Source organism: Glossina fuscipes, unplaced genomic scaffold (genome assembly GCF_014805625.2).
Source record: "Glossina fuscipes isolate IAEA_lab_2018 unplaced genomic scaffold, Yale_Gfus_2 28, whole genome shotgun sequence".
NCBI classification, from domain to species: Eukaryota; Metazoa; Arthropoda; class Insecta; order Diptera; family Glossinidae; genus Glossina; species Glossina fuscipes.
Window position 1 is genome coordinate 15,563,263 of NW_023998423.1, and position 20,296 is coordinate 15,583,558.

The window sequence follows — 20,296 nt, forward strand, 5'->3', positions numbered from 1 at the left end:
AGCCTCCGTTGAGCTATGGGCGTGCCGTTCAACCGATTTGGAGCGTGCAAGTACTTCCAACGTTTCTATCTATGTTAAAGCTGATAACTTCCAGAGAAATGTTTGCCGCACAAATCAAGAGAAATGACCAGTTGGACGGGCGAACTTGTCCAAATTTATTCAGGATTTAACGTATTGATCAAGTATGTATATACCTTGTAGCGTCTTGTGAAATTTCTTTGTTGCATAACATAAAACTAATAACTTGATTTTTTTTTTTTTTTTAAATAAACACAAAAACATTTATTAAATATAATATATATGTGCATGTACATATATTTAAGAAAATAATTACATACATAAACACTTTTCACATAAAATATCTCTTTTTAAAATTTATTAACACTTTAACAGAACTTACGAAAGAAAGTTTAGATTTATTTTAATCAAGAACAGAAACCGAGAAAAATTTAGTAATAAATCAAAATTGTGTTCACTTCTTTTGAATAAATTAAAAGCCGAGAGAGGGGACAGCGAAACGTTTATTAAAATATATGTGTATATGCGTAAAGTGACGTAACAATTATTATTATTATTAGTTTGCAAGATGTTCTCTTTATTATGTTTCTCCAAATTGAAATTTTTTTCATTACTCATTACGACGAATATAAAGTATAAGTAAAGCCATAAATTCTTAAAAATCTAAAGAAATTGTAATGAAAACATATAATATATATAAATTTATAGAAACAAAGAAAAAAAAAAAAGTTTAAATATAAGATGCAAATGACATAAAAAAATTTTATCAAGCCCAAAGTAAGTTCATTATTATGTTAAGGATTGAGAGGAGAAAAAGGAAAATCCTCTTCATTGTTTTCCTTTTCTTTTTTTTGAAAACTTTATAAAAATGATTTTTTTAATTAAAACTCCTAAGACTTTTACTAATATGTACAATATTTTCACTTAATCAAAATCAAATATCTAAATATAATATAATTGATCAGAGTGTTTAAGAAACACAAAATAATTTAAAAAAAAAAAAAATGTAATTGAAATGATGAAATATTTTTTATGAAAGAGCGCAAGTGAGTTTTAAAAATTTAAGAAAAAATTATTCCACCTACGTTGTTAACTTAAATTTCTACTCACGCGCCCTTACAAGGCACATTATTTACATTTAGTTTACTTGACGTTCACAATTGAAAATATTTTCATTGTGTGTTTTCATTGTATTCACAAAAATGTAATATGTAAAATTAGGCTTAAATCTAAAAGAAGAAATATGGCTGCAACTTTACGACATATGTAGAAAAGTTTAAGTTTGGTTTACCTCTATTTATTAGATGCCATCTTCTGCTATCGTCGACTTACCATGCACACGAAATCGATACAGACAAGTGTAGAGAGGTTGTCCGTGATTGGATTCAATGCGTAACTCGACAATTTCGTACGGCTGACGAATGCCTTTATTTAACACGGGAAAGTATTGCAAGGAAGCATTATTATCAATGTATTCATACTCTCCAAATAATACCGGATCTTGATCTTTTTCATCTTTTAGACCCTACAAGAAGCAAACATTATTTATCAGCAGTAGACATAAAAACAAAAAAAAACAAAAAAATGCCGAATCATGGCAAATAACCGATTATGTAATTAGTACCCGAGATGTGTTTCTCAGCAATATATAGTTACATTGAATTAGCAATAAAGCACTCAACAATAGCAAGAAGATGATCGGCACTGACTTCCGAAAAGAAATATCCCTGATCAACAGTTTTGGGCTCAAAAAAAAAAAAAAAAAAAAAAAATGTACATTTGTCAATATACGCTTTCTAAGCTGGCTCCATAAACCATAAAATGAAATGAACTAATTAAGCTAATGCATTAATACTTCGGTATGGCAACAATTGAAAAACATCATAAAGAAAAAGTCATCAAAACTTAAAACATCGCAATGAAGGTGAATAATCTCTAGCAAGTATATCCAGCAAAGATCACTCCAACATTATATGCAGTTGCGCACAAGTCATATATGACACAGGAAGAAAGTCAGTTTTACATACCTCCACCTATTCGCATAAATTTCAGACCTTCATTTGCTACAGTAGACTGTTATCTACTATAAGTTGACAAAAAATTTGTTAATCTTTACGCACAATAGGCACTTTTAAATATATGAAATCCAGGACCTAGAGGATACAACACGATAATCAAAAGTCTAAGTAAAAAGCAAAGGGAAAAAGCATTCGCGGGTTAATTCAGATCTTGTGTGAAACTAAATTTTCATCTCAATGATACTAAAACAGTTAATACCCATACGATAATAGGGGTTTTGTGCACACATAGCGCAAGATCATATCTCCTAATTAATATCAAATATATATTTAGGACAGACAACCTGGTTCTATCGCGCAATGGAAAAGAGTATTCTATCCCTGTACAACTTATAAAAATGAAACTAATAGAAGTCACACTTTGACACTTTCAATATGATATGGATAGATTTACATTCTGAGCAATTCATAACATAAGACTTTACTTAACACTCACTCACTTGATGGTGAAAACTATAACAAATAGGATCACGTTTGTCATCCTTGCCGCAATAAATACATAATGATGTCTGGATTTTTAACAACTTAACTTACCCAAACTGTGAAATTTCTGGGAGCCGACTCAATACGACCACTGGGAGACAAACTCTTTGGTATGTGCTCTAAAGTGAACCCGGTCACGTAAACCATAGAATTCAATTTTAAAACTAAAAACGAAAAAAAAAAACAAGACTTGTAGCGATCAAGTTGCGTTGTAATATTTCGTTTTCAACTTACCTAGGAAACCAGGAAATCCCTGAAATGCCCAACATTCACCTGGTTGAACATTGGGGGAAATGGCTATTCTGGGCGTATTCGTGGGATACCATAGTGGAATACCAAATATTGATATTTGCGCCGATTTCGTTTGATAGCTTTCTGTGCAACGTGTAGAAAGTATTTGGCCGCCAGCTGATTCCAAAGCAAAATCGACTAAACCCGTCTTATCGGCATCATAAACAGCTAGAACTGATTTCACTACATTTTTTATTTCTTCATCAGAGAGAGCATTCTTGATTTGACCGTCGATTAATGCATTGTTTTCACTTTGTTTTCGTTCAACGGCCAGAAGTATTTCACTCTTTAACTTTTCACTTATGGCATGCATTAGCAAAGCACTTGAACGATTCATTTCTTCATGTATTCTACTGCCAGTCGCGTTACTCATTTCTAGTAAACGTTGCTCTAAATAGCTTTTGGCTACAAAAACTTGATGAATCCATTCGCGTAGATCGATATCTTTCAACTGAGATCCGTTTAAAGTTGAAGATGTCGATTTAAAGCCTAGAATTTCTATTAGAATCGCTTTAACTTGCTGATTAAGTTGTGAGAAATGTTCATCTTTTAATGCACTCAATTGTTCGGAAATGTCTTGAAATAATGCCTTTAAACGTTGATCGACATCCAGCTGATGATCTTCGAAACGTTTTAATAAATCATTTTGGCTCTGTTGTAACATATTCAGCGATTGTTGCATCTGTTCACTCGCTGACAGTTTACTGGCAATAATTTTTTTAATAAAATCTAAATCTTTAGTGAGATCTTCGAAATCTAAATTATTTTTCTTAAGATTTTCGGAGAATTTTTCTTGAAAGTAACCCTGAAATAACGAAGATTTCACAATTTTATCAATAAATTCCTCCATATTCAAGTTTTCCGTTATTAAGCGAGAATTTTGATCGTTAATGTTGGTCATACTTTGCGCAATAAGTGTTTTAACTTGTAACATTTGTTCGTTGGACAGTCGGACAGGATGTCCAAAGGATGCCTTTAATTTCGACGTAACTGTTGCCACTAATTCATCCATTTCTTGGGAGGATAATTTAATATTTGCGGCATCTTTTTGTCTTTCAATTAACGCATCAAAGTTTTCTTTAATTATTTGTACTATTAATTGTATTTGTTTTGCACTTAAAACGGAAGCCAGCTCCTTTCGTTTCATTTCCTCATCTTTCATCTTTATATCCATTAGCTTTTGCACATAATTATTAACATGATTTATTAGGTTATCATACTCTTCCTTACTAAGAGATTTCTGCATTGCATACTGAAGATCATCTAATGTATGACTAGAAGGCGAGGTTAGAAAACCTTTTAAAGTATCGACACCGCTAGATAAAATACTCGTTAAACCTGTCATGACAGTCAATGGCAACCAGGTTTGTAAGTGCTGTTCAATAAGCTTCTCAGAAGCATCCAATGAATACCAGGCTGCAGATAGAAATTATAGCTAATTATTAATTAAATTATCGATGTTTGAGAAAATATTGCAATCCCATGTCCCAGTGTACACGCACTGGCGGATAGAAATTAGATAGATATGTTATTCTATGTTGGTGGAGGGTATTCCTTTTTCAATTTTCCTGTCTTAATATTTATATATATATGTATAAGTAAGAGCATTTCCGTATTTGACAAGAAATTATATTTGGACAGGAACGAATTTTTTATACCCATCACCGTTATGCTAAAAGGACTAAAAATAGGCAGGAGTAGTAAATTTTCGTATTCAATTATACTGATTGGACGCAGCTGAGAAAAAGTGAACATTTATATAGTGTATGTGTTGTACTTTTTGGGTAACAAGCAAAAAATGGGCGTTCTTAGTTCACGTGGTACTGTGATCGTGAACTTCGACAATTTTGGCCCTTTTGCGATTTTTCTGCCAAACTTCATTTTTGCGACCAGAAGAGATATTTATATATAAGGACAGACAGACATACATAAATCGATTCGGAATTTGATGCTGATCAAGAATATATATATACTACCGAAGCTTTTGACAGAATGATTTTACCTCTCATCCTTCGGTGATGGGTATAAAAATCTTTTTAGGGGTGCGTTATGCATCTGACATTATTATAAAAATTAATATTATATTTGTATTTCCTATTCAAGACGTACGATTTACCTTTACAATGGACTTTAACAGTAAAATATTACAGACCCGTTTGGTTTTCACAACCTTAACGAGGACGCAACTACTTCACTCTCCTCATGAAAAGCTACTAAATGAACATAAAAGACGTCAACTTCTAGGACTTCTAGGACTATTTGACGCTATCTTTTACTATTTTCGTGGTAAAGAACTGAAAAATACACCTTCTACTTGCTTTTCTGCGCATCTGTGTGCAGCGCCTTTGCTAATGGTGCTCACGAAAAGAACCCAATACTTTGATTCATTGATATCATTTATTCTATCTTGGAATTATAGAATGGAAATGGCCGTTTATTAGAACTACTAGTACCGAAATGTGGGACACTATATGCATATTGCCTTAACAAGGCTAAGAGATTTAAACTGAGCTAAAGTTTTTGTATTAATTATGAGCCTATCAGCTGATCGATTATAATCCTTTTCACCTTCTGGATCTGTACAGGGATTATTGGAAAAAGGCGATATGTGACGAATTTACCGCAAGATGTTAAAATTTAACACAAATTGTCCATTTTTGCGACTTTTGGAATTCCAGTAACCAGCGTACACAAAAAAGTTTAGATTCTCCCGCATATTTTGGATATCTAAGATCTGAGTCAATTAATGTGCAGCTGTTCACCTTCGTGGGAAATATAAAGGTCTTACATTCGTGTTCACATTGCAGCTTTTTCGCTCAACAAAATAAATTATCTGCTGTTGATTTGCTGAATCGCAGAGGAAGAAGGAAGATCTTATGGGAAAATTCACTAACTTCTATCAACTCTTATCATTAGTATACGAAAGATTTTTTTAGTTGGTTTCTTCCTCTTGCTCGATTCTTTACCTGTCAAGATCTACAGGTTCGCACTAGTTGGTTTATGCCGATTTTTAGAAAACTTTTTATATCTACCTAAAGAGACCACACTTGAACATATCCGCGATTTGCGAAAGGCAGTACTGTCGTGTCCAAAAATTAAAGCCAATTTAAATTTGTGTTGTTTTGAATCTGTTCCGGAATCTTTTTGCGAATAGCTTCTTGCAACCGAAAGAGTTTTGTCCGCCGGACGGAAGGAATTCATAGTGCACAACACCACGATTATCGAAGAAAACTGTTAAAAAAATATTTCTAATATTTAATATATCCGTGAATATTAGTCTTATTTTTTGGGAGCAGTATTATATGAACCCTATCCTGAAGAAGCAAGTGAAATGAAATGTGTCAGAGACCCTGAAAAGTAAAAATACTGTTTACTTTAAGAGCTTTCTCAAAGGATGGATATATAAATGTCAAAGCATGTAATTTATAGGCTTTCATTAAATTTTGGGAACCGTACAAAATCCTTCTTCATTTGTTGTATATTAAATAAAAAAAAAAAAAAAGAAAAGTGTATTGATGAAGCGTACATAGAGGGCTTTTTTTGACCAACAAATTTTTTTTGTGCTGTTAATGAGCTAATATAAAAAATAAAAAATAATTTTTGAGAATACAAATGAAGAAGGATAGAGTAGTTTAGTTTTATTTTTTTTTTTTTTTCTATAATTGTAACGAATTACTTACCTGCAAATAAAAGTAATTCTTTACAAATAAGTTACTAATGAAACTCATTAAAAATTTCATATAAAAATATTTAAAAATTGTTTTTTTTTTTTTTTATATTTCTTTTTTTTTTTTTTTTTTTTGTGATCATTAATAATGTGAACAATAGCTGAGAGAACAAAATTGAAAAATAAAAAAAAAACATTTAACATTTCTACGAGAAAAAAAATGATATTACAATTTAATAATAAATGCTAACATAACTTTTATTCACGAAAGTAGTTGTTAGACAACGATAACCGTGTGTTCTTGACATAAAATTCAGAGAATTGTTGTTGTATTATAACAGATATAAAATTAATTTGTAAATATATTTGTAACATAGTACTTAAATTTTTAAATTTAAACACATTCTCTATCCTTCTCCAATTTGTTTTTATATATATGTTTATAATTATTCCGTCATATCATCGTATTAATTAACGTCGAGAGTTTAAGGATTACTTTGAATTGTATTATGATTATTAAAGGAAAAAAAGATTCCAACATGGACATTTAGTATGGGACAAAATAAATCGAAAATATATCCAAACGCTTGAATTTGTACGTATCTATGAGATATCTAAGTTGACAAAATATTCGAAAACTATGAAGAAATAATTTTAAGGATATATATATGTAAACGTATGTACATAAAAAACTTAAAAAAAGAAAAACAAAAAAATGACATATGAAAAATTAAAAAAAAAAAAAATTTTTTAATTTAACTAAATCAAGAATAAAATATTCACAAAAAACGTTTTGATTGATTTAAAACAGAAATTAAATTGAAATAAATAAACGAAAATTAAATAAATATTGAAAAATTTTGTTCTTCCTCTGTACGATCACTTTAAAGTTAAACCATAAATCGCGATGATATGTTAATAGCTTGCTCTCTATAGGCTTCTAAACTCTTTCATAGTACTCATCGCGGCGTACTAATTTTCGACCTTCATCGTATAGATTTTGTGTTAATGTTTTTAAATATAGAAAATAATCATTCGACCAATCGCGGAGGTCTTCGTAATGATTAAACGTTTGAGACTTCAACTTATCAAGCTGTTCGTGATTCAAGTATTCGGACAAATCGATTTGGGATAATTCGGGTAATCTAAAGGTATATTCGGTAAATGATTTAGGCGGAAAGGGTTCAGTGGGATGCAGATAATAATAAAGACCTGTTTAAAAAACAAGAAATAAAAAATATATATATAACGTATTAGTTTTATTATAGGTAAACCGTAGAGTAACGGTTATGAAACAACATATAAACCATGACCAGAACAATGGATTCAATGGATTTAAAAATTTTATCTTCTCTTTAAATGTATTTCTTACAACGTAGCGCTATTAGTGTTTGGATAGTGTGTTGTCGTCCCTGTTTATATCGTCCATCATTGAGATGAAATTTTATGTTTTATACATAAACCACGGTTCGATATAAGTTGCATAAATCAGGGCACGCACGCGGAGGTCAATTTACGGTACTCGATGTCGAGAGTAAGCGCGATTGGGATTTTTGCATTTGTATTTATAGTTCTCGAGATTGAATGCTTAGTTTGAGAGAATCCATAGACTTTGCATTTTTTTTTTACTATTGAGTAAAAAATTTCTCGATCGTAAGGTATTGTTAGAAAATACACATTTTTGATGGAAGTAAAATGCGCGGAGATATAAAGACCACCTAATCTCATTAATGAGGGAAATTTCAAAATGTTGGCAAAAATAAATAATTATTTTTAAAGCTTTCCTTTATAGGTGTAATAAAATAAAAGTCTATTATGAAAACAAAAATAAGCAAAAAATTTTCAGGAAATATATATATATATATATATATATATATATACTGAACATAATTTATTTGGATTATTGTTTTACTTATTTATTAATTTTCTTCTTCTTCTTTGCATCTATTCGCATTCGTGTTGCTGTTCGCACACATAAAATTATAATAAATGTTCCTCAACATATCTCTTGATTCGACAGGAATCGAACTCTATAAGATCACAAAACGATTGTGTCGGGAATGTCTATCAAATGATACATCGTTTGGCACTATTTTTCAAATGGCAATTGCGGACGAGTTTCGGAAAATGCGATTTGTGATTAGTGGAAGAGTAGCCCGATCCAATGCAGTTTCAATAGGATTCACCCGTGCGGTAATGAGCACAAAAATCTTTTGTGTATGTAAATTAAATACTGACCCGTTGTAAATAGGAGAACAAGATATGTGTAAAAAAAAATTTTCTCGACGCGCCATAATAGACTTGCATACAGAATACAGAGACAAAACTATCATACAAAACTTTTGAGAATAAACACCCACACAACTCGCAAATTTCTTGTGTTTTTCTTTAGTTGGGACATTTTTATTATTTATGTATATAAACATCTACGAAATGTTTGTCGTCGGAGGTATTTTTCATGATAGAGGATATTTACGAATATACCATATATCTGGCTAGTTTCTTGAGGGCAGCGTAACACAAAGCACCATTGACAAAAAATATTAACACGACAAATATTAAATTGAAAATGCTTTCGGTATCGCATTAGAACGAGAGAAGAGCGACATTTATTACCGTCTGATTTATATGCTTGTGATCATGCGCACTTTGTTACTTGTGAAAAGAAACTTGGATATGCGTACGCAACGGAATCGAAAATAACTTATGGAACACAGAACATTATAACTGTGCGTTAAGATCGCAATATTGCGCATTTGGATTTTCGTAGAAATCGCGGTCTCCCTGATCGAATCTGCTTTTTGTCGTATCATTTTTAAGGTCTATTGCTCTTTTTTAAATCCATTGAAATGCAGGTGCCGGGATAGTATAAACTTTTTTGAACACTTACCAGTTAACAATAGCAAAGGTAATAGTATTAGAAGGAAAAGCAGGAACCGTTTCTTATTTCTGTTATCAGCATTTGACGACTGCAGTAACCAGGTATCCAAACACAAAACGGACGAAATAAACAAATAAACGTAACGAAAAACGTTGTATATAATAGACGAAATGACTCCAAAGAAACCTATAAGCAAAGTCGATAAGATAAGCAAATCAAAAGCAAATTATGTGAAAAGAAATTTAAACCTTTCTGTGCAGTTGTAGAATATGCAGCAGGTGTACTGTGCGCGTATATCCCTACTCCATGATCAGCACCCAGAGAACCAGTTAAAGACTTCCAACTATTCGTAAATATGGTTACGATACTCGTTATGAGATGTACGAACCAAGATTCTCTCTCTTCTTGATACTTGTTAAAACTGCCACTATTGTTGGAATAAGGAATATGATATGTTTGCTGTTGCCTGTAATCAACTTCATCGCCAGAATCATAAGTTAGCCTATCGACGACACGTTTTCGTTGTTCGGTATAGTTGGAGTTTACATAACGTTTACGTATGTAGTCTTCTTGTGCGGGATCACGTTCAATCATATGGCCAACACGATCATGATGGCTCTCCAAACTATAGCGTGACATATTTGGCATAGCCACTATTCCTGGCGCCAAAATGCGACGATGTGGCGATAATTTTGAATAGGTATAATCTGTCTTTGGAGTATTTCTACAAAAACAAACAGTTTATAAAGATTACAAATAACATAATTGTTATATTATGTACGTACTTCCAATATTCTCCCGATTTTTTATACTCCCAATAGGCTAAATGTTCACCAGAATTAAGACTCGAACTTCTATCAGTGTATGAGGAGCTCAACCAACCACTCAAGGATTTACTTTTACTACGGTTCGCATTTAACTCTCTTTCTGCATTTAAGGCATTTTGTGTTCTTTCTTTTAAACGTTGCGTTTCAGACGACCGCGTTCTATCGGATCCAGCAAACTGGGCAGCAAAGCTATCTTGCAGGTAACCCGTAGCTATAGGTGTTGAGGTAGCTACACTACCACCCCGTGCGTCTCTTCTAGTTTTTGTTAATAACGTAGTAGTTACAGTGTTACTACTTGTATTATTAACGACAATGTTGCTTGCATTTACTAGTGGAGATGTTTTCAAATCGCTTTTATTCAATTTGATTTGTTGTTCCCGCGTTTCCATTATCATGGATTTTGTAGATTGTTTCATTCTATTTTCCGGACTATCGTCACTCGAATAATCAGATGTTTTAGTTTTGGTTTGTGTCATTTTGGTGGGTGATGATGATGAGGTGGGTGATGATGATGAAGTGACTTCAACCGCTTCTTCAACAATGATCCTAAAAATACAAAAATAATTTTATAAACGAATGCACGTTTATTTCAACACGCGTATAAAATGAAAAAATTTGAGAAAAGAGAATAGTGCATGCTATGTATATATAACGGTCCTAGTATTATTGGCACCTTCCCAATCAATGAAAAATGACGTAGAAAAAAAGTATGTAAACGAGAAAGCTTTTTATGCATACCTTGAGAGAAATTCTAAAAACATTTCTGAAGCTCAAGGTTAAAGTTGAATTTGTAAAGAAATTTCAAAAATCTCTCGATTAAAAGGTATCCAATTATTATCTATCATTTGCTTAGAGTATAAGACGCAGGTGAGGGATAAAAGTCCCTAACTTCAACTTGGAAACGTTCGACCGCAAGCAGCGAAAGGATCGAGTAGTCATGGGCGACGTGTTCAAAACTTTCGATACTCTTCGGCATCGGCGCAATATAGGCTTTGTCATTTTCTACCCGCCCGTCCTGGAAGCGCCTGTATATCATTGGACACGCAGCCGTGACTTTCCATTCTTCTATCACATTGCGCGCCCTTGGAATGATCTATCGGCGGTGCTTCTTCCCATTGCTCCTCACTTGCCCAATTTAAAATCAAATATACGCAAAGACCATTATCTTTTTTCATTTTTCTCTAAATATAATCCTTCCTGACCAGCAACGTGCTTGCACCTATAAGGACATTCCCTAACAATAAAAAAGCAAAAAATTTGCTACTGGTATTTTTATACCCACCGCTGAAAGACAGGGGTTTGTCATGATATTTGCAACACTCAAAAGTAAGCTTCAGAGACCCTGTAAAGTAAATATATTCTTGATCAGCGCGAAATTCTTGCTTGAAGCCATGCCTGCCCGTCTATGTGGTGTGTGCTCTCCTGATCGCAAAAATTAATATATCGACTTCAAATGTGGTAGAAACTTTTGCAGAGCAAATGGACAGAGCACAAGACCGCAGTGATGCGCAAACTGAACGCAACTCTGTTCTTTTAAACAGAAATTTGTGGATTTGATATTTGCCGCATTTACTTTAAAGAACGCGAAGTTATAAGAGTGGCGAATGGGGCGCCAAAAATTTGAATGGTGTCGGGCATGCGAGATTCGGCCCCAGCTGAAAGTAACTTTCTTATATGTTTATTCCTCAACACGGGAAAGACTACCTCATCATCAATCGTAGTCCGGAAATCAATTCAGTTTTCGGTGCTTCCGGACATCAACACAAACAGTGATCGAAATCAAAATAATAGCTAAACGTTCGTTTTTTTAAAACTGAAAAACTGTCTTTTCACTCTTGTAAGTTAAGGCTCAAAAGCCAAATCATCTATTCCTGCTTTTTTAACAATTGTTTTATTATGTATTTCCGCATGGGTTCTAGCATCGAATAATCAAGAAATATGCATTAGTAACACGCAGCTGGCAGATATGTTTCGGATATGTTTGTAGTTAAACGCCAGGTGCTGCTAATTTATTAAAAATATGATCTTCGATACCATATATCGTATAGTATTTAAAAAAAAAAAAAAAGAAGGAAATCTGCTTATATATATTATTAATGATAAAATATACAAAGTGATTATAAGAATTTGCTGCAAATTTCGTCATTTTCATACAAATAAGTAACGGATACTCAGCGTAACTAGAATACATTTTCTCTCTCTTGCTCTCTCTTTTGCTTTGAATTATTGTTTTGTTTTTGTGTTAATCTAAATATTTACTGACATTTAAAAGAAATTCAAATTTTGAGGGTCAACAAGAATAATCTCCTTGGAAAGAGAAAACAAAACAAAGCAAAATAAATGAGAATTACTTATGAGTATGAATCATTGCTCAAATAAGGCGCAGTCTGGAAGTTGTATAACAACGAAAATGTGTAAGTAAAAATAAAACGTTGCGCGCCAAACATATAAAATATATATATACATCACATAAATACATACATGCATATATTCATATATATATATATATATATATATATATATACTCAATGTGTTGCCGTATAAGAAAATTTATGTTTCAAGATACGCACGCACACAAAACAAATAAATTTCCGTTACTTTAGAATGTTTCAAATAAAAATAGCTTGGGTTCGCTAATGACGTTATCCCTTCGCTCATGAAAATGAACTTTTACGTTTTACGTTTGTGTCACCTCAATTAAGCGGGCTGTTATCTCATTTTATTTACATATTTATGCATTTAAGTAAATGTAAGGAAGAGAGATTAAATCTACTTACTGTATATTTGGCGTTGGTGTTGACGATGTAGATGTTGATGTTGTTTTTTTCTTACGATGTGTAACATGGCCGGCCTCGTCTAAAATGTGTTCACAATTCTCATGATCGCAAGCGGAACGTAAGAATGGTGTTTTTGAACGAGAACGACGCCTCTCATCCGGACCTAATTCACCGCCGCCACTCATTTTGTATTAACTGGCACACGCACACACTCTTTCAATGATTATCTCTATCCCTTCAAGTGTCTGAAATACAAACAAAAAATAAAAAAAAGAAGCATAAGAAAGCTTACGCATATACGGGTACAAAGGCAAAGAACAGACACACACGCCACGCTCGAAATAGCGAAGTTCATTCATGAAGAACTATCATAAAACAAATTACAAGAAAACAACAACTATGCAACAGTATATAAATGTTAAATAGAGTCTATGTATAGAACTTTTACTGTTCGCATAGAGGGTATGGTTTGGAAGGGTGTTTATGAGCTCGATAGCATAAGGTAAAAAGAGGTCCAAATAAAATGTTATTTAAAATTTGATACATTCAGGGGATGAAAAAACACGTTGAAGAAGTAAGAAAAACACAAATACGTGAAGTTCCCTGAAATATTGCAAACACAAAAAAAAATCTACATAACACGTTAAGATTTATATAATGACATGGTCACTCACTCAAATCCTTCAATTGATTATCTACTTTCAATTTTTTTTACTTGTTTCCATTTAAACATCATTTTATACTCGTAGTGGAGATATGTAAAATGGAATATAATTTAACAGAGAAACGAGCAGTGGAGTTTAGGTTTATCAGTAATGAGTATAGAAATCATGTTAAAAACAAACGAAAATTATCTGATAATTTGCACTTAAATTGATAACTGATAATTGATAACTAAGAAAATTTATCGCCCAATTTGGTTTTATGTAATAAAGTCAAATTTTATAATTAGAGTCTATGAAATATTTTACAAATATGTTATTTATTTATTATCTTTCAATTACTATAGCAATTCCTGATAACCAAACAATTTGAATTGCAAAGATATATTTGAAAATTTTAAACCGGTATTTTGAAAGAAATGCCAATAAATATTTGCAACGGGTACTATTTCTACTGTCGTTGACTGTAAAATGTGAATTACCTCACAGCACACCGTAATTCACAACAAAATAAAATCTAAAATTAACTAGAAAAAATATTTCTAACATAAAGCCATTAAAATGGGAGCACGGGAATTGAGAGCAAACTGGGGCCATCATCAAGTGTATAATAAAAATAGTGAAAAAGCGACAAACACTTAAACAAAACACCGTTTCATTGTAAATAGAATGCAAATGAAAAAAATCCAAAGAGGAGGTCGATAATTCTGTGCACGCATGTTTACATACGAGAAATAGATCAGGAATCAATTATATTAGTCATCGTATAAAATGCATCTCTCACGCCTATGGATACCAGTATATATTTATCATTAACGCAACTGTACTAATGCATGACTTAATATTTCTGTAAAAATAGCATTAAAATAATTCCAAAATAAAGGTCAAAAGTTTCACGCACTACTCTGAATAAGTATCCTCGTCACAGAGGTACTAAATGGCAACTCTCGCAAGTTGGGGCAATCCGATTGGAGAAAAAATATCCTACTACCCCTTGTTTTTCGTACAATACAAGTTCGAACATTCCAAAATTTTGCACATGTAGGAAATTATTGGAAGACTAATCAGAAGAAAAATAAAAAAAAAATAAGTAGGAATCAAGCACATGCAGCCGAATATCGGCGCAAATAAACATGTTATAACTTGTTTGAAACTAAACATATAAACCGCATTTTTTGCAATTAAAACCCGTTTTGCATTTGCCTATTACAATAACAACGTGTGAGCCTCACGATTACATATTCAGAAAATGCCGCAAACTTCTTCTATAATATTAACGGTGCACGGGTGGGTAATGGGAAGAAAAAAAAAAACTCCAACACATACAAATCAAACATTAAAAATCCGATGATCGCATATTTTTGGAAATGAAAATTTATTGTGACACATACCACATAGAATTTATAGCCCACTTGCTTATAAAATTCTTAGGAGAATATTTTTTCACTTTCACATAAGTCCGTCGCAATATTCCTTACTATATTTCTTTTCAATTTATACACACACAATCAGCACTTTAGCTGCTTCATATAGTTTTTTGTGCTTAGAAGCTAAACAAATTTCTGACTTTTCTTTTTTTATACTATATTATTACACTTGAATTTAAAATTAAAAAAAACGATACCTCCGCTTATCTTAATTTCTTGAAATTCACACACATACTAGAAAAAAAATAGAAAATGTTGAATTTATATTGTAAAATTGGTAGCTTTATTTTTTTCGCTCTCTTTCAGTCACAATATAACAATCGGAAAAATCTCCTCTCAGAGCGAAATTTTTTTTATCTTTGACTGGGAATAAAATTCAATTTTTGAGAGTAAAATTGATTGAGAAAAACCTAGGAAATGTTTGAGAGCTATATTAATGTATAAGTATTTGCAAAAAGAGAGAAGCCCTCTCTTTTTTTCAAATTCTTCTCAGCGTAAAACAAAATTTTATAACAATGCCAGTCATACCCTAAAGCGCTTTCGCAAAACAATTAACACATAGTTTACATGCATTGGTAAAGCAAAATCATATGGCTAACATTTTCTAACATAATCGTGCAGAATTAATATAGCGAAAAACTTCTTTAGTAAATGACATTTTTGGATCAAAATACAACTAGTAAAGCGAACAATTTTTTTCCTTACAGAAGTAGATAGCATTACACTTTAGTTTAATTTTTTCTGTTCTTGTTTTTTTAATAAAAATATAAACGATGTGCTTGAAAAACGCCAAAATTTTGTATTCATGGACAAGGCGACGTAAGCTATATTTCTACATACAATGAATTTTATTTTGACAGTTCGTGAACCGTGCGTAACGCAAGCTTGTATATTGCGCTTAATGTTTCAGTTGTAGAGTTGCATTTATTTTAATTTGATTTCATTTAGCTTTGACGTTACAAACAAAGCTTGTAATACGGTTACAAAACCTTTGAGGCTTGTCTATGTTATTTTTTGGGTACCCGGAAACAACAACACAATAGCTAACATGTGTCATAAGGCGTGAAAGCGCAATGGTATTTTTAACCTGTAGAGGTGAATATAGGTTCAGGTTGTACAATTTTCAGAGCGTAAGACAAACTTTAGCAGAGACATTGTCAGTGCATGGTCAAAGTTGGATTTGCAATCAAAGGTTATCCTAAAATGTTTGATGGAACTACAAGATCAGTTAAATATCGAAGTATTTTTATATTGAAGTTGAATGACGCAGCACAGTTATGAATCACCTAGGAATTTACAATTGGTAACGACTCGAACGAATTCAAATTATTTGCGTTATCTCTATAAAGTAGAAAGATTGTTATCAACAAACTTCTCCAGATCGTTTACGAACAGATTAAACGATAGGAGGTCTAAAATAGAACTTTGCGCCAGGCATAGTCTCAATAGAAGAGTTAGAGCCGTTCACTGAAATAATCCATTTACATTCTGAAATACGCGACCACTTAAGCTTACAAGCATTTTGGTAAAGTTAAATTTGCCATAAAATTTATTAATAAACTTAACGCAAGAGACTCTGTCAAATGCTCTTGTTAGACCGAGGGCGACGAGAACACAACTCATACTAACATTAATGGTATCCCTAATGGACACCGTGACGGAAATTAAAAGTTCAAAGGTACACTTCGTCACTTTGAAGAGGTAGGGCAAGCTTCTAATCGGTCGAAGATTATTAAATGCAAAAGAGGAAGTCTATTTAGGAATGAGTCTTATTCGACCTATTTCCCATTCCTCCTGAATTTTGAAGGTCATTAGTCTCGTATTCAGTATCTGTAACAGATGATTAGATATATAGGAAAAAATCAAATTAACAAGTTTGACATATGCTTCATTAGGCGCAATCGAGATAGACGTTATGTTTCGCACAGGACTATAAAGATTGTTTTCATCCACAATCTAGACTGGGAAAAAGAAATCTCTATCTCTAAAATTATTGAAGAACGGTGGCGACCCGGTTAGTCCTTTTTTGCACCGCAAAAATTTGTTTTTTGATTAAGAAAAAATTTGTATTGAGCTAGAAAGAAAGATGAGGTAATTCAAAGCAGAGTTGCTTTGAGAAATTTGTTTTCCTTTGTTAATTACTTCATTTAGACTCAATAAATAAACAATTTTGCTTGGAATTTATCTTGTAGTCGATTTACAGCTGTTTACCTTATAAATGCAACTCTAAACAATAAACACTAGTTCAGAACTACCAATACTAATGCCAAACGTAAACTCTTTTACTTACGTGTAATTTGAGAAGTATGGGAGAGTGTTTTAACAGCTGTTGTGCCTACATGATCGCAAAAAAACCGATAGTCGTCAACCAATGCTAACTGTCACATACACGAAACATACGCTGACTTTCAGATACGTGCTTACCCCCATGAAAAATCAATCATAAAGACGATCCTGTTATTGTATTACTCAGCAGACTTAATTAATCTTAATGTTGCTAACGTTATCATAAACTGCAATATGTTTGAATTTATTTAATGTGTCTCCAGAATCCAATATGCGAAAATGATGAGCCAAGTTAAAAACACTTTAAGATTTTATTCATAAGAATTAAAATATATTGCAAAAGAGCGGTCGAGTCGGCAAAGTGTATCCACTAACTACTCAATGATCGTAAGTTCAAATCTCAAATGCAGTGAAGTTTTCAATGAAGTCAGTACCCTTAAAATGCTTTAAGACTTCAGTGTTAGAATATTACAAAAGATTTCTATGATAATATAATAATAAGTACGGCGACGAGGAGATGAAATGACTGTCACATAAGGGGTACCGCGTTATAAAACAAATTTTAGCGTACTTCCCGAAATAAAAATGAACCCATTTCAGCGATTGAATATCCCAGTAGGCTTTCTTCTTTTTTTACAACAACATAATATCGTGATACTTTAACATCACAACGAAAAGGAAGATTACAAGAATTTAGAAAATCATTCATTTTTGTTTCGTACCATACGTAGTCTTTTATTTTATTTAAACACTTTAGCTTGCTTTTTTATATTTTCAGGTTACTTTTTAAACGTACTTTTAAAGTTAATAATAGGATTACTTTGCTGAAAATATTGTAATAAATAAAAGGGAACAAAAACAAATTTAAATATTACAAAAATAAAAGACTTTTTAACTTAATTCGAAAACAAAACGTAGAACTTTCTAACGTGAAAAGCAATAAGAATATATCAATCACTGTGAAAAAATTTAAAACACTGGAAATGTTAAACAAAAAATCGAACGGTGTAAGTACAATGAAGCTACAGAAAATAAATTCAGTTTGTTACAAGCGATCTGTTCACTTGTGTAAAGCGGCCGTATCGAGTTTAGGTTCCGGTTTCTTGGCTAAGCCAGACAAAAGTTTCTTGATTTCGGCAATTGCGCGCCCAGGATTCAAGCCTTTCGGGCAAGTGCGTGTGCAATTCATGATCGTATGACATCTATATACGCTGAATGGATCTTTGAGTTTATTTAAACGTTCTTCGGTACTTTCATCACGTGAATCAATGATCCAACGATAAGCTTGCATCAGTACAGCTGGACCTAAATATTTTTCAGCATTCCACCAGTATGACGGACAAGAGGTAGAACAGCAAGCGCATAATATGCACTCATATAAACCATCCAGTTTAGAACGATCTTCTACGGATTGCAAATATTGAGCTTTACCCTTCTTCTCGGTGGCTTCATTTCTAAAGAATTTATTAAATAGTAAATGTTTTGGAAGAAAAAATTATTTAATTCAAAATTAACTTACTTGCGTTGCAACCAGGGTTGTATGGATCTGTATTGTTCATAGAAGTTATTCATATCGGGTACCAAATCGCGTACCACATACATATGAGGCAAAGGATAAATTTTCAAAGGTTTAGAAAGATTGGTATCGATTTTGCTAGAAAAGTTTCAAAACGTTTTGCTTATTAAACGCAAAAAGACACGTAAACAATTTTTAATCCTATATTCGATCCATAATCGTCTAAAGGTTTTAAATATGCAGATTTTAGGTTTTCGAAAATGATTGTAAAAAAAGTTTTTTTACGCATAAATTGGAAAGTTATGCTTTTTTAATACTGTACGCCGCTTGTGGTACACGGGACTCAAAAAGACTTGAGTTAGGCCCACCTATTATTATACCGATCGACCCAAAATCATTTTCTAAAGAGAGCGCTCGTCCGTTCGTCTACTTTTCTTGCATTCAACCTACATACAACAATTTTCGAGATATTTTGATGAAATGTGGTATATTGACACGTTTCAGCTCAAGGGCGAACATTACACGGGGGAATTATTGTATTCTATATCATATGTTTTGAAGCTACATTAAGCATGTACAGATGTAAATAGTTTGAAGTTGAGATCTTTTTTATTCGCCAAGCCAATGCCAATGTCTATCAGTGTCTGTGGTTGTTTTGGTTCCACGTTCAAGTCTATTGAAATTTGGATTGGATTTTTACTACTACTTCTTATATTCAGTCATATTTTAGAGAATTTATTATTTAAAAGATTGCTACTACAATCTGTGACTAATAATACGCCGTAATGCTTAATAAATGTGGAAAATTGGAATGTGATTAATAAATTTTTTGAACGTGCCCTCATATAAGTTTTCCCACAAAAAAAAACATTTAATCATTCAAAGCAAAATGGAACTCATGCACTATCCTAATACTATTTGTTATGACAAATAAATTAATTTACCGACGGCACCTACCTAAGAAGTAATTGCTTTACCAATAAATAGAATTCCCTAATAGCAGTTTCCGGGTATTTCGTTGGCAGATTGTATACCAAAGTTGCTGCCTTTTTTTTTCAAAGAAATCATTAAATAACGCTGTTCTATTTTCTTTTATATCGCAGCATAATTCATTTAGATACAAGTCACGAATTTACTTCCATAGTTTGAATCTCTTGAATAAGGACATGCAAAAATATATGCTACAGACATTTTTTATAAGTTCACTGCATGAGAGTTAGGGCTTTTTTTTCTCAACCAAGCTTGGATCTTCAATGACTATTGTTGAAAATCAATGTATAAAGATTATGGACTTTCAGGATTTTGCTTACCTAATACAGGCTAAAGTATTGGTACCACCGATGTTCATAGCACATGAACCGCAAATACCCTCGCGGCAAGAAC

The 20,296-nt window shown here is 32.5% G+C and overlaps 2 protein-coding genes across 2 annotated transcripts in view; both read right to left on the minus strand.

Moving 5' to 3' along the window:
- Window positions 1-1,027: 1,027 nt before the first annotated feature.
- LOC119636402 lies at window positions 1,028-15,322 on the minus strand. Its single transcript, XM_038031719.1, has 8 exons — window positions 15,076-15,322; window positions 13,023-13,267; window positions 10,204-10,791; window positions 9,667-10,142; window positions 9,428-9,604; window positions 2,814-4,286; window positions 2,631-2,743; window positions 1,028-1,543 (listed from the first exon to the last, which is right to left on the minus strand). The coding sequence occupies exons 2-8, from the start codon at window positions 13,205-13,207 to the stop codon at window positions 1,319-1,321; spliced, it is 3,237 nt and encodes a 1,078-aa protein (XP_037887647.1). The 5' UTR covers window positions 13,208-13,267; window positions 15,076-15,322; the 3' UTR covers window positions 1,028-1,318.
- A 2,910-nt stretch (window positions 15,323-18,232) lies between these two features.
- Window positions 18,233-20,296, minus strand: part of LOC119636464 (succinate dehydrogenase [ubiquinone] iron-sulfur subunit, mitochondrial) — a 2,746-nt gene continuing 682 nt past the window's right edge. Inside the window, exons 3-5 of the mRNA XM_038031810.1 lie at window positions 20,224-20,296; window positions 18,917-19,051; window positions 18,233-18,851 (exon numbers count right to left, since the gene is read on the minus strand). The exon at window positions 20,224-20,296 is cut by the window's right edge and continues 43 nt beyond it. Coding sequence (XP_037887738.1) covers window positions 18,458-18,851; window positions 18,917-19,051; window positions 20,224-20,296 — 602 coding nt within the window. The 3' untranslated portion in view covers window positions 18,233-18,457. The remainder of the gene's footprint in view (window positions 18,852-18,916; window positions 19,052-20,223) is intronic.